Consider the following 15,825-nt stretch of genomic DNA (forward strand, 5'->3'; position numbering starts at 1 on the left):
GGATGTCATGTCTATGGGCCTATGCTCGTTCCAAATTCCTTTTAATTGCTTTCATGTTAGATAAGTCTTTACTCTCTTGTTGTGTTAATACGGAGTGTATGACTGGTGGCCAAAATCATATCTACACTTGCCAATGCTAAAATGTCACATATTGTACTATACAGAATATAGTATAATGTACTACCTAAATTATATGGTATAAAAGTAATTATGGTTGCTTATTCTCTTTTAGCGTGTAACATTATTTTATTTAAAATTATTTTCAATTTCTTCCTTTAGTTAAAATTACCAAATTTTTGTAGCTTAAAATCAAGCTCAAATCTGAGTTTAATGGGTGATCAATATTTTAAGAACATAATTTGAAACTTTTAAAAGCAAATGAAGCATAATTTTTAGGCTCCAAAACAAATGGTTAAATTGCAAAAATGTGTTATCTTACAATTTAGTCAAAATTTTGTCGTTAAAAATCCTCATAAATAGGTTAGATTCTAACTTTCTGGAAATATTACTAAATGGTACGATTTAACTTGAACAATATAATTCAAAATAAGCAAAAGTCATAGTTTTCTGCGACCGGTATTGCTGTTTACTCTCTCTTTCTCCCTCTGCTTTCTTCCATTTTTCACCCTCTCTGATTTGATCTTCCCACCTAAACGCCGCTGATCCAAGCATTCTTCGATCTCAGATCCCAATCGGCCGTCCTCCGACGAAACCCCACATTGCATTCTTATTCTCCCTCAGAAGGATCTTAGATCTTCGCCGCATTTCCATCTTCCATGGCTACGATGGAGAGCTTGATCGGTTTAGTCAACCGAATCCAGCGAGCCTGCACTGTCTTGGGAGATCATGGCGGCGAGGGAATGTCCCTCTGGGAAGCTCTTCCATCTGTCGCCGTCGTTGGAGGACAGGTTTGGAATCTCGTAACTTATTTTCTTTTCGATGTGCAATATAGGTTTTGCGTTCGTAGCCATTTTCTGTATCTGATCGGTTTCTGTTCCTGTGGAGATTAGAGTTCCGGTAAATCTTCAGTGCTTGAAAGCGTCGTCGGTAGGGACTTTCTTCCTCGTGGATCCGGTAAATCTCGTACATCTGTTCTCTTTATTTTGTTTGTGTAGAAATGATTTGCAATACCTGTTTCATCTTCTCTCCCTTTTTGAGAATCTGCGTGACTTGAGAGGGATGGATAGCTGTGTGATGATGTTGGACTTCATTTTACACATGGTGTACTCTAGAGTCGAGGATCTTCAGTTTAGCTCAGATACGAGGAAGTTCAATTTTATTTTCTTGTATTTCATAATTTATTGAGTTGAACTTGTAGGCTCCAGTCATTAAAGTAATTTAGCAATAGTTTCTCAGTGAATAATCAAAAGTATGTTGGGGTTCTTTTCAGTCTGTCGCTTTAAAATTGAAAATTGTATTGTATCCGTGTCAGTTCCAGAATTGTGCTTGGTTACTGGTAACTGACGAAGAATTGTTCTATTCACCTCTAATTTATCTTCCATGTTGGTAGGCATCGTAACACGAAGACCATTAGTGTTGCAACTTCATAAGACAGAAGAAGGACGATCTGAATATGCAGAGTTTCTCCATGCCCCAAAGAAGAAGTTTGCTGATTTTGGTAGATTGTATTTCATTTTCTTCTTCTGACAAGTATTTTCTTTATACATTGGTTAATGTACTTATGAAGGCTTTAACTTTTAATGTTTTTCATTCACCAACCCCTTTCTTCAAATATTCAAGCATTCCATTCTGGAGATAAGGTTTGGTATTGTTGCGTATTTTGTGATTTGATTCACGTCCATTATGGAACTAAATTTCCGTTTGATGTTGTACAAGAATATCCTGGAAGTAAGATCTATGTTTTATGGGCATCTTTATGATTAAATATCAAAATCTTCGTTTAAATTGGATCCACTTGTTCTTATATCAAAAACTTTGAATTCTCTTGCTCACTACAAGCTTGGAAAATTTAATCATGGAGTACATTTTGCACAAGCTAATTGCATAACCATAGAAGAACAAGAAATCTGGCTAAAAGAAGATCCAGTATTACAATTCTTCAGTCTAAGTGTTTGTAAAAGAAATTTTGTAGCTTGCTTCCGTCTAGGATGATAAAGTATTGTCATATGATTGTGGTTATTCTTTAACACATTTTCTTTCCAATTAGTGCCATATGACATTCTTTTCCTTCTTCCATAATATTTGAATATTTAATCAGTTTTATCAATTAAAAGTATCCATTTTTCTCATGTGCAGCTTCCGTGCGTAAAGAAATATCAGATGAGACTGATCGGATAACTGGGAAGTCTAAGCAAATCTCAAACGTTCCAATTCATTTGAGCATATACTCTCCAAATGGTAAAAAAGATGAAATATAATTCTTAAATTATTGAATCAGCAGGTTGAATTATATTGTTCACCAGTGTTTTTTGCTTTAAGTAGATCCTAATACTTTGAAAGCATTTAGAAAATGTTTTACAGTTCAGGGGAAGAAATATTTTTTGTTCTTTAAAGAAGTGTCTCAGCCTCAAACGTACGTAGTAAAATTGAAGCATAAGTTTCTAGTGGTACAAACTGAAATCTGAGATTTGTCATATATACTCTAAGCTTTTGACAAATTTGAATGTTGACACCTAGCTATCTAAATTAACACATAACAGATGATCAATAACATTGTAAACACCAAGGGTTGGTTGTATCTGTATGTGATTGGCTCTGGTTCAACTGTGCCATTAAGCAATGACTCATTCATATTAAGTTCTTCAATTGCTTCCAATCATTTGGCGTTAAAAATTAATAGGAATATGTGCTGAAATTTGGAATTAAATCAATAGGACATTTAAGTTTAGTAACTTTAGATATTTCGAAGACTGTTCTGCTAGAATTGATTTTGTTACTTTGAATTGGTGACTCCTAAAGACTTCTGTAATTACCCTCCCCTTTTTATTGGTCCAAATACTTACAAGTTTCTTCAATTTCTATCCTTTGAATTGGAGGAATTCAGACCTGAAGGCCTTCTATTACCATTTTTTTTTTACTTGGAAAAATTCATGCGAAGCATCTGTAAATAATAAAAAACCTTTTCTTCTCATTTCTACACCCCAACTGGGGTTTAAGTTTTGGGTTTCAGGTCATGGCCGTTTGAGGCTCGAAATGATAGATTATGAGAAGATTCTAGATTTGGCACTCAACCCTACATACCCTTGTATTACCTTTGTGTATCTTCATGGCATCTTGTTCTTACCTTATTGATACTTGATCTTTGGTAAAGTAGGAGTCATTTCTTTTTCGTATTTTCCGGAGTCTTCGTATTTTCTAAAAGGAAATAATGATTTCAACTTTATCATATTATTATCAAACATCTATTAATTAACCTCTTGTTTCATAAGAATTGTGGGTTCCTGTTTGTAGTCTTCTTTTAATTATTGGCGATGAGTTTCTCCTTATGTGATTATAAAGTGGCATGTCTTTCTTGCAGTTGTAAACTTAACCCTCATAGATCTTCCTGGGTTGACAAAGGTTGCTGTAGGTAATTGTTTGAAATTATCATTATGGATTTTATTTTTCAAAAAGAAAAGATTTTGGTTTATTGTTGGACATTTATTAACTGATATGTTTTGGTTTCCTGCCTTTTACAGAAGGACAACCCGAGTCTATTGTCGAAGATATTGAAAACATGGTTCGCTCTTATGTTGAGAAAGTAAGGACCCTCCAGATCAAGAGGAAAACTTTAAATGCATTTCTCTAATGATGTATCATTTTTCTTTTGGCCTTGGAAATAGAAAATGTTTACATTGATGCTATTGACAAACTTTTGGTTTCCGAAAGTTGGGATTTTTTTTGTAAATCCCTCAAGTGATGATCCCCTCTTTTGGTCATATGCTTCTTTTTGTGGGTTTTTCCTTCCACGTAGTTCTTTCATTTCTAAATAAAAACTGGTTTTCTGTACATATATATTATCCAAAATTCTGCTAGACACTTGTACTTGGAATTATCCCCTCTGGCTATCCTTGATTGTCTTCTAACTTCTCTTGTAGTTAGAATTATTTCTGCATTTATATTATTCTGTAGAATTTTAAAGATAAAGGAAATCATGGCTTTCGTTATTGTTATAAGCCAAATGGAGGCATTATCTTGGAATTTTTTTTTCATTCTCTTATTAATGCCGTTTTGGTGATTACTATTGGTTCGATGGTGTGCATTTTTCATAGATCGTAAAGAATATTTTTATCTGCTCACGTTAAGAATCTTCGATGAAGCAGTATGCTTGCATTCTTCTGTCTTCTTCTAGCAGTTGTAATTATTATTTTCTTGATTTTTGTAGCCGAACTGCATCATACTAGCGATTTCTCCTGCTAATCAAGATATTGCAACTTCAGATGCTATAAAGCTTGCAAGGGAAGTTGATCCCTCAGGTAGTAATGTTAATTGGGTGCAGTGTTATAGGTTATACGTAGAACTTTGATAAATTGGCTAAGATATCTACTTCTTGTCTCATTTCTTCTTTTAGGTGAAAGAACATTTGGAGTGCTTACAAAACTTGACCTGATGGACAGGGGAACAAATGCTCTGGATGTATGATTCTATTTCCTGATATTGTGTATAAATCAACCGTGTAAATCAAATTTTATTAATAACGATATAACAAGAGTAACCATCTTCAGATAATTTGTGAAACTCAAATCTACTTTTGACATTACATATGACGACAGTGATTCAAATTGCAATAAGATAACAGCATTGATTATTTGTTGATCTTTCTTTCCAATGTATGATTGTTCTAAATTTTTGTCCTCCTAATGACTTGTGGATTTGTTACCATGCTTTACCAGGCAGTAAAAAAGTGTTAAAACCTAAAAGTTTTTCTTATGAATGTTGAAGGTTCTTGAAGGAAGAGCATATAGGTTGCAGCATCCATGGGTTGGGATTGTTAATCGTTCACAAGCTGATATCAATAAGAATGTTGACATGATTATTGCTCGTAAAAAGGAGCGTGAATATTTTGAAACGAGCCCTGAGTATGGACATCTAGCCCATAAGATGGGCTCAGAATATCTTGCCAAACTTTTGTCTCAGGTCTTTGTTCCCATTTTTATTTCCATCTTGTTATTTTAACCCTACTTATATTTTAGTTTTCACAATTAGGAATGTCCTTGCAGTTTGGTGCAGCTTCTTATGTTTTCATATGTTATGTTCTTCTTTTCAGCACTTGGAGAGGGTTATCAGGCAGCGGATACCAAGCATCATTGCCTTGATAAATAAGACGATTGATGAACTAAATGCTGAGTTGGACCGGATTGGTAGACCTATAGCAGTAGACTCAGGGGTAATGCACTAGCCACTGTGAATACCGTATTCCAAATTACCAATAAAATTATCACTACCCTGCATTCATTTTCTCTTACGCAGGCACAACTGTACACTATTTTAGAAATGTGTCGAGCATTTGACCGTGTATTCAAGGAACATCTGGATGGAGGGTAATGTTGTGAACTGTTTTTAGCATTTCCAAACTGTAGTGGAGCATCTTATGTCAAAGAAACTCCTTAATACTATAATGTTATGCAGATAAGTAGCTTTCTTTTTAGTCTGAACCAAAGTCACAATACAGTGAATATTTCTTGAGGATAATAAAGAACTATGCTGGTGAAGTTCCATCCCTAGCATAAATTTATGCTAGAGAAAGTAGCAATTTGTGAAGTTCCTCTTCAGGAATATTCCCCCTTGGTTTCCTAACATTTTCATCACATTGGAGGCTTCAATATTTGGTTTCCTGACATTTTCACCACATTAGAGGCATAGTTCAATGAAAAGTTTCTTTCTTGTTAAAAAAATGCACATTTGTTTTGTTCTCTTGGACGCATTATTTAAAGGATCATAATTCTACTGTTTATGAGTTTGAAAAATACCTTCCTTTCATACACACCTACAGATGCTATTTTATAACTTCATTTTGAGAAAAATACTTTTTTAGTCCCTAAGTTTTGAGTATAGTTTCCATTTAGACCTTAAGTTTCAAAATGTTACATTATTGCACATGACTTTTGAGTTTAGTTTCAGTTTGGTCTCTTGATTTCAAATGGTTACATTTTTACTCTTGAGTTAGGTTTTTTATTTGCTCTCTTTGTCGGCTTTTGGCTTGACAATGAGAAGTCATGTTTGTCGTGGGAAATAAAAAGGAAAAATGATAAGACTACTTTGTGACCAACACGAGAAAGCTTTGAAGTTATTGAAATATAATCCATGCTGGATCGACAGTGATTTCTTTCTCTAATAGGCAGCTTAACTTCTTTTTTCCAATTGCTAATGATATTTACATGGTTTATCTGAATGTATGCTGCAGGCGGCCTGGTGGAGATAGAATATATGGAGTCTTCGACCATCAGCTACCTGCTGCCCTGAAGAAACTACCATTTGATCGTCATCTTTCTTTAAAAAATGTCCAAAAAGTTGTGAGTGAAGCTGATGGCTACCAGCCTCATTTAATTGCTCCAGAACAAGGATACAGAAGGCTTATTGATAGTTCAATCAGCTATTTCAAGGGTCCGGCTGAAGCTTCCGTTGATGCTGTAATATTCTTATTCAATCCCTATCCAATAATGTCCGTTAATGATATTATCATGCTTATGTTATTAAATTCAACCTAAATTTTTAGGATATGTTTGTTTCTTTTAATATGAAAAAGAGCATCGATGTCATTTCATGAATAGTTCAAGTGTAGATTCCTTTTGGGCTTCAATTGTGGCATGCAGTTAGTGTATTTTCTTTCAATATATGGAGTGAATAATAGTCGGTAAAGTAAACTTAAAAATGGTTATGATTTCTGGAAGAGATTAAGGAGTAAACTTGATATAAATCTAGAAACAAATTAGGATTTTGTTTGGTTGGTTGGTTGGAATTGTATTATCGTATGCCGTATTAGCTTGGCAGCTCAATATCTAAAACTCCACCAAGTATGTCTGGCTAGATATAAAAGAAAAAAAAAAAGTCGTATGTAGCGGATATTTGTTTTCAGATTCTCTTCTAATCTAAAGAAGGTTGATGTTGGAAACCATGCATTCTATTGATAGGCTACGAAGATGCATTCTAGTGGAGTGCACTATGTATTCCCGTTATTAAATCAATTTGTAGTGTTTGCTCCTTCTGTAAAAAGAATCTTTTTCCAGTTGTCCTAGTTTGTTTCATGATCAAAGCAGCTAATTGTCTTCTACTTGTATGCAGGTGCATTTTGTATTGAAGGAACTTGTTCGGAAATCTATCGCTGAAACAGAGGTATACAATTTTAATCAAACACGTATTCTTGAATAGGGTTTAGGGATACCTTATAATCAAACATGTGATCTCGAATAGGGTTGAGACAAATTCTTTTTGGGAGAGTTGTTCTTTGTGAACAAATGAATTTCTAGGAGCTAATTTGGCTTCACCATATGATAAATAACAGAAGTTCCTTGTTATATTAGAATAAGGAGCTTGCTTTTGCTTAAGTTGCTCTACAGGATAAAGATATAGATTTTGTTTATATGAGTTGTAAACTTAGTTCTGCCTTTCTTCTGACACCGAAAATGAACATGGAAATTCTGACTGATTATGAAAAGTGCTTTGGAAAGAGGATCCTATTTCTCTAACTGGGAAAAATAATGGATGAGTAGTTACAAAAATGTTTAGTCACAACACTTGAAGAGGATGATACAAAACTTATGAATTCCAAAAGAACAAGGTTCCTCTATAGATTGCTAAAAACATTTTTCCCGAAGTGAGAACATGGAAGATAATAATCACCCGTAGACTTTTTGCCAATTTCTAGAAACTGTAGTCACTTGAGATTTTGAATAAAATATTTGAACTCCTTGAAGCTAACTTATTACTGATAGTTTAAGATGGCATGAAACTTCATAAAAACCAAAATTAAAGGACAAAAAAAAACTGAGTTTTACCAATCATTGATAAGAGTTCACTTTTATCTATCCACTTAAATGATAGCAAATAAATATGGAAGTACAATTAATATTTAAGGACTATTAAAGTTGCGACATCAAACGGTAGGCAAGAAATTTAATTTGTTTGTGTAAAGCTAAATACTTTTGTCACGATATATCTATTTCTACACGGTAATGTCCCATCTTCGTAGGTGGGAGAATTTTTGGAATTTCACATTTAGTAATACAATACGTGGGAGAAATGTATTCTAATTTACGGGCTTACTTTTGCTTCACACTAATTTCAGGAATTGAAAAGATTTCCGACACTTCAATCTGACATTGCAGCAGCTGCAACAGAGGCATTGGAGAGATTCCGTGATGAAAGTAGAAAAACAGTTCTACGGTTGGTTGATATGGAGTCTAGCTATCTTACAGTAGAATTTTTCCGGAAGCTGCATACGGAATCAGACAAAGTTCCTAATCCCAATGCAGCATCCCAAAACGCAGACCGTTACACTGATAATCATTTTAGAAGGATCGGTATGGTTTTTGCTTGCTGATATGTGCATAAGCATTATTTGGCACTCAATATTGTATTATATAGATTCACACGCTCATGCACATATGGATGGAAGTGTACATATTCACTAAGCATAACACTAAAGCCTGTTGTCAATAAAGTAAACTGAAGCACCAAACCACCATAATCACCGAGTTTGTCGATTGTTTTAGGCTCAAATGTGAGTTCATACATCGGGATGGTTTGTGAGACTCTGAAAAATTCAATTCCAAAGGCTGTCGTGTACTGTCAAGTTCGAGAGGCCAAGAGATCTCTACTGAACCACTTTTATGTTCAAGTTGGAAAAAGGGAGGTAAGCTTTCTGGAAGAATGCAAGTTATTTTTTGCTATGCGTTAAATTTTTGTTTTGCATACTAATTTTCCCTGAGAAGAAGGCAACCTTTTGTTGGTCCATAGGTGATATATACTTTGAAAACACAAGGTTTTCTCGTAAATAAACTGAAAGAAAATAATTTTGTTGTTGCATTGAAGAGTTTAGTTTAATGTATCCTGCCATTGCAGAAGGAACGACTTGGTGCCATGCTGGACGAAGATCCAGCACTGATGGAGAGAAGAACAACCATTGCTAAAAGGCTTGAGCTTTACAAGTCAGCTCGAGACGAAATCGACTCTGTTGCGTGGAAATGAGGGTCTCATCTTTTCAAGATTTGAGTAGCTTGATTTTTGTTTATCACACGTAACTTTTTGCCAGGATGGATCTCAATCTCATTGTGGAAAAACTAATTGCAGATTCTGTTTTGCAATGCCTTTCCGCCTTGGCAACAAATAGGTAAGAAAGGGAAGTGATGGAAGTATGAATTAACTGCTAGCATGCGATCGACAACGCACAATTGTCATTGATCTTTACCATATTCATTTTTGTTTTTTGAAAGGCTTCTCCATTCATTTCATATATATGGGCATTGTGTACAATAAACAGTTACGATATATTTGATATTTTTTTGCATCGAAGTTATGAGTTATATGGCCTGCCCTACTCGTAGTTGAGCACTCTTTCCAAACCATGGGAACTGAGGTATTCCACTAAGACTTTATAGACTTTCCAGTAGGTCGAGGGTTTGAGGGTTCTCTACCCCTCGAATGTTCCAACAAAGTATTTTTATGGCGTCTGGTACAACCATTGAAGTAACTTGTGCCTTGTTTATTTATATCACGGCCTTCTTCCATGACATCCAACCCATGTGGGGCGTTTTTTGCTCACTTGTGTAACATACAATGATTTCATCTTCCTTTTTTGAGACCTTTAACAACTCCTTGTTTGGCGTGCCTTCTCCAATGTGTAACATTCTAAATGGCTTCTTAATGCTATTTCTTAATCACTTTAGTGCTCCCCATTTTATTGTTCCATAATGTGCCTTTTCCCTGAATTTTAAGCAAAATCACTACTTCTAGGCCTCATTTTTTCTTTCCTCCATTAAAAACTCACTATCTTTTAACGTAACCTTTATGATGTTACATTCCCTTTCATTGTCCTGAAGTTTCATTTAAACAGCATTAGGTTTTTAATTATTTAAAGTAAAATGATGCTAACTTAAAGTTGCTACCATCTTCATACCATAATTTGCTACCGTCTTCATACCATAGTCTCTTATGTAAAAATAAATATTTAAAACATCTTCATAAAATAATGTCATAAGTTTTTATACTAACCTAAGGTCTATGGTCTTTATTTTGCAAACACATGTAACTTATGATTAGGAACCTATCTTTAAAACCATCAAAGAGGTAACCTCCGGTCCGAATAAAATTGGATGTGTAATACTTCTCACGGGTGTGAGTGTGAGCCTATTGGGCGGTTTGCACCCCTGGGCCCATCATAATCAGGCTAGTTGTTTGTACCTCCGGAGGTCAGCAAACCCTAGAATATTAGAGCCTATCGGGCAGTTAGCAAACCCTAGAATATTAGAGCCTATCGGGCAGTTTGCACCCCTGGGCCCATCATAATCAGGCTAGTTGTCTGTACGCTTGCGTCCGGAGGTCAGCAAACCCTAGAATATCATGCAAGCGGTTTGCACCCCTGAGCTTATCATAGAATATCATGCAAGCAGTTTGCACCCCTGGGCCCATCATAGTCAGACTAGTTGTCTGTACTTGCACCCCTGAGCTTATCATAGAATATCATGCAAGCAGTTTGCACCCCTGGGCCCATCATAGTCAGACTAGTTGTCTGTACTCTTGCATACGGAGTCAGCAAACCCTAGAATATCGCATGATGATGATGATCATCATCATAGTATACACGTCCGTATTCATCATCATAAATGGAGAAGTAACCCGAAGTAAATGAACACATAATATGCATGAAGTCACTGTAGTTTTCATCTTAAATTATTCTTATGACACCACCCAATATATCATTCACATATTACCTAACATGCATGCATTAGTCTTCACACATTCATCATCATTAACATCATTTAGGGTTTGTTTAAAAAATCTATTCATCATAATACAACATGACATTTTGTACTTGCACGTCATTTTAATATACTATATCATCATATTGAGTTATATCGTTGCATCTCATGTAAACATGTCATAATGTCATCATAACATCATCATAATATAGCATCACATCATACTAATTCATATCATCATGACATCATTTACATCATCATATTATATAATTTGCACAAAAATGAAAATTATTAAAATGAAAATTTGCACAAAAATATGTTTTTAATTCAAAAAAATATTATATGTTTGTTTGTCTCATTGTGTGAGCGTGCAAGAGTGTTTATGGGATGACTGACTAAATTATTAAAATGAAAATTTGCTGTTTTAAAAACACTAATATATTTTTGTTTCTCCCATTATTGGATCCAGAAATCAGGTGGGTTTTGCCCGCGCAGGTTCGAATGCTGCTCACGATTTTTATATGTTTTTTAATTCAAAAATAATATTATATTTTTGTTTATTTTTTAATTCAAAAAAATATTATATTTTTGTTTTTCGTTATCTGGCATAACTAGAAATCATTTGACCTCATAAATTTTAATTTTAAGGTTGTTTTTATTCCCTCAATTATTAAATTGAAAATTTGCACAAAAACATGTTTTAAAATAAAAAATAATATTGTATATATATATATATATTTGTTGTAATTTATTGAGTTTTCTGAAATGGTTATCATGATTAAAAATGATATTGTATTATTCGTTAAATTATTAAAAAATGATATTATATTTTTGTTTCTTTCATCCACCGTCCCCAATGTTTTAAAAAGTTGTACAAATATATGTTTTAAAATTAAAAATAATATATTTTTTTTCATTAGATGGGCATGTGGTAGTAGTCAGCTAGAAATCCAAAATATGTTTTAAAATTAAAAGTAATATTATACTTTTTGTTTCCCCATTAATGGGCAATTAGATGGTTATCAAGCATGAATAGAAGCTCCACAATTTTAGGTTGTTTTTATTCACTGAATTATTAAAATGAAAATGAGTTCAAAAATATGTTCTAAAATTAAAAATAATATTATATTTTTGCTTCTCTCACTCGAAAGTAGGAATATCACACTCGCCATGGCCTGGTTAACGGTCATTACTAGAAAGTCGAAGGTAAAATATCACACTCGCGATTTTTAAGTTGTCTTTATTCATAAATTATTAAAATGATTTTTTTTTTTTTTTTTTGTTTCTCTTAAAGTGTCGGATTAGTTATTAAACATCACTAAAAATCATGTGATTTTTGTCCGAGGTGGATAATATTGCTGCTAATAATTTTAGGTTGTTTTATTCACTCGGTTATTAAAATGAAAATTTGCATAAAAATATGTTTTAAATTTAAAAATAAAATGCTGCTGCTTGCTTACCGTTTTTAATTTTAAGATTGCTTTTATTCACTACATTATTAAAAATAATATTGTATTTTTGTTTGTGTTTGAGTGATTATCGTTCTCCATTATCCAGATGTTGAGTGTTTCCCATTTAATGGAGGTGCAAGAGTGGTTATCTGATATGACTAGAAATCATGTGAACTTTGGCTAAGATAATCCTATTAAAAAAAAAAAAAATTTGCAAATATGTTTTAAATTTAAAAATAATACTACATTTTTATTTCTCACCAAATGACCTTAACCATTTTTAGTTGAAGGTTACTTTTATTCACTCCATTATTAAATTGAAAATTTGCTAAAAAAAAAAAAAAAATGATGTTTTAAATTTAAAAATAATATTATATTTTATTTCTCCCTAGTGGGCGTGACATGAGTTATTTGTCGGAAGTAGAAAAAGCATAGTTAATTCTTCCCATGAAAATTTGCACAAAACATGTTTTAAATTTAAAAATAATATTATATTTTTTTGGTTTCTCTCATTAATGGTGGGCATGTCGTAGTTGTTATCGGACATGACTAGAAATCATGTAGATTTTGTCCGAGAGAATAATACGGCTGTTCATAATTTTAGATGGTTTTTATTCACCAATTTATTAAAATGAAAATTTGCACAAAAATATATTTAAAATTTTTGCTTCTCTCGTTCAGTTGGCGTGCCTGACTAAAAATCATGTGAGCCTCACTCGTGCAGGTTCGAATATTACCGCTCATGTTTTTTAATCATCTACCGTATATGTTAGAAAATTTGATAATTTTAAATAATAATTCAATTTAATTTAAAAAATAACTCATTAAATTTAAAAAATATGCATAATATTTTAATAAATTCAATATAATTAAGATTTTTTTTAATTTTTTTTAAATAAAAAAATTCCCTCTTCTAGCATTAATCTAATCTTTGAACCGTTGTAGTTTTCTATTTGTTTTTAAATAGCTCATAGGAGTTATTTGTTTTTTTTTTTTTTTTTTTTTTTTTTTTTTTTTTTTTTTTTTTTTTTTTTTTTTTTTTGATTTGGTTGGCTTGTTATTATGTTTTGTGAGGCTATATAAAATCAGTAGTTATCTTTCAACAAAAACAATCCTTTTCTCTATTTGGTATCAATATCATACTGTAAAAAAGAAAGAAGAAATACACAAAACACTAAAGATATGGCAAGTGATTCAGGAAGTTTACAAATGGCTGGGTGATTCACTAAGCTTTACTATACCTATGTGTTCCTAAATTTGATGTTCTCAGTTCATTCAGTAAGTTTACAAATGAACACACAAATGACGACGAATCTCATGTTCTCAGTTCATGCAAAGATGAATCCATTGGTTGACAAATGTTTGAAAATATACGATAAAGACTTGGAGGCTCTGTGGCACAAGAAGTATGGGCATTTGAATAGTAAATCTATTCAAATCATGCAGCAAAAACAAATGGTGGAAGGATTACTCAAATTAAAAGAAGCTGTCAAAGTTCGTACAATTTGCAATGTTGGGAAGCAACAATGACAAAAATTTCCAAAGAAAAGCAAATGGAGAGCATCAAACAAACTGTAATTGATTCATGGAGATCTTTGTAGACCCATCAGTCCAACCTCTCACAATGGTAAAAGGTTGTGTACTTGCTGGTACTTGTAGATGATTTTTCTCGCAAGACATAAATTTATTTTCTTGCAGATAAATCAAAAGTTTTTGAAACATTCAAAAACTTCAAAAATCTTGTTATAAATGAAGCAATAACAGTCATATGTGGACTCAAAACTGACTCGGGAGGAGAATTTACGTCAAATAAATTCAACAAGTTCTATAAAGATAACGAGATACAGCGACAACTAACAACTGCTTACACTCCCCAGCAAAACGAAGCTGCAGAAAGAAGGAACCGAACCATCATGAACATGGTACAATGTCTTTTATCTGAGAAAGAGATGCCGAAGAAGTGTTGGCCAGAAGCAGCTAGATGGACAGCTCATGTTCTGAATCACAGTTACACAAAGGCAATCAAGGACATGGTTCCTGAGAAGTGGTGGGGCATAAAACCAAATGTGGAATACTTCAGAGTATTTTGTTCAATTGCACATGTCCATATTCTCGAATAGAAGAGAACCAAACTTGATGATCGAAGTCTCAAATGTGTCTTACTTGGAGTTAGTGATGAATCTAAGGCCTATCGCCTGTATGATCCAGCAACAAAGAAGATAATTGTGAGCAGGGATGTCATATTTGAAGAAGATGCAAAATAGGACTGAAATTCAAGTACAAAAAATGCAGAGCAGGATGTGTTGGCTTGGGAAGATGATGATAATATTGCTGCATGCAGAAGAATCGGAAGGAGGAGAGACTGATGGAGAAGGAGATTCAAATGAAGAAGCAAATAATAGGTTATAGAAGAAATCCAAGAAATGGATGAATCTTCCCCAGAGTTGCCACAACAAACAAGACAAAGGAGAAAACCAGTTTGGAAGTGCGATTATGAAACAGGTGAACACCTATTTGAAGAAGAAGAAGTCGAGGAGGGGTTTGCTTTTCACATCTCCAATGATGATCCTGCGAACTTTGAAGAAGCAATAAAGGAAAAGAAGTGGCAGGAGACTATGAAGTTTGAAATTCAAGCTATTGAAACAAATCAGACATGGGAGCTTGTGACATTGCTGCATCAAGCAAAGAAAATCGATGTCAAGTGGGTCTTTAAGACGAAACTGAATGAAGAAGGCAAAGTAAACAAATGTAAACTGAGACTCGTTGTTAAGGGATACTCGCAGAAGGCTGGAGTAGATTACAACGAAGTTTATGCACCAATAGCTCGATGGGATACAATCAAAATTTTAGTGGTAGTAGCAACTCAACGTGGATGGTGCATCTATCAACTTAACGTCAAAAGTGCTTTTCTATACGGTAAATTAAACGAGGAGGTATATGTTGATCAACCTGAAGGTTTTGTCAAAAAGGGAGAAGAGAACAAGGTTTATCGACTGAGGAAAGCTCTCTACGGCCTGAAACAAGCACCGAGGGCCTGGTTCAGCAAAATCGAGGGCTATTTTAAGAAGGAAGGATTTGAGAAAAGTAATTATGATCACACCTTGTTCTTGAAGAGAATTGGAAGAAAATTGTTGTTGGTTTGCTTGTACGTTGATGATTTGATTTACACAGAAGATGATGAGAATATGTGCAAATGTTTCAAGTTATCAATGCAACAAGAGTTTGAGACGCCAGACTTGGGAAAATGAAGTTCTTCCTTGGAGTTGAAGTTTATCAAAACGAAGGAGGAATTCATTTGTGCCAAAAGAAGTATGCTAAGGAAGTATTGGAAAGGTTCAATATGTCGAATTGTAATGCTGTAAAGAATCTAATAGACCCTGACACCTTCTTGTCAAAGTCAGATAGCAAACGTGTCGATGCAACATTGTACAAACAACCAGTAGGATGCTTATTGTATCTTACGATAACTCGTCCTGACTTAATGTTTGTGGTTTGCTTGATTTCTTGTTATATGGCTG

General features: G+C 33.8%; 1 protein-coding gene across 1 annotated transcript; it reads left to right on the top strand.

Moving 5' to 3' along the window:
• Window positions 1-539: 539 nt before the first annotated feature.
• LOC111487443 (dynamin-related protein 1C) lies at window positions 540-9,450 on the top strand. The gene is made up of 16 exons (XM_023134847.1): window positions 540-908; window positions 1,011-1,074; window positions 1,511-1,618; window positions 2,257-2,358; window positions 3,479-3,529; window positions 3,639-3,700; window positions 4,325-4,415; window positions 4,511-4,575; window positions 4,882-5,076; window positions 5,207-5,326; window positions 5,410-5,480; window positions 6,344-6,569; window positions 7,222-7,272; window positions 8,225-8,459; window positions 8,652-8,791; window positions 9,001-9,450. The coding sequence occupies exons 1-16, from the start codon at window positions 777-779 to the stop codon at window positions 9,124-9,126; spliced, it is 1,839 nt and encodes a 612-aa protein (XP_022990615.1). The 5' UTR covers window positions 540-776; the 3' UTR covers window positions 9,127-9,450.
• The last annotated feature ends 6,375 nt before the right edge of the window (window positions 9,451-15,825 follow it).

This window comes from Cucurbita maxima, unplaced genomic scaffold (genome assembly GCF_002738345.1).
Source record: "Cucurbita maxima cultivar Rimu unplaced genomic scaffold, Cmax_1.0 Cma_Scf00012, whole genome shotgun sequence".
Taxonomy (NCBI): domain Eukaryota; kingdom Viridiplantae; phylum Streptophyta; class Magnoliopsida; order Cucurbitales; family Cucurbitaceae; genus Cucurbita; species Cucurbita maxima.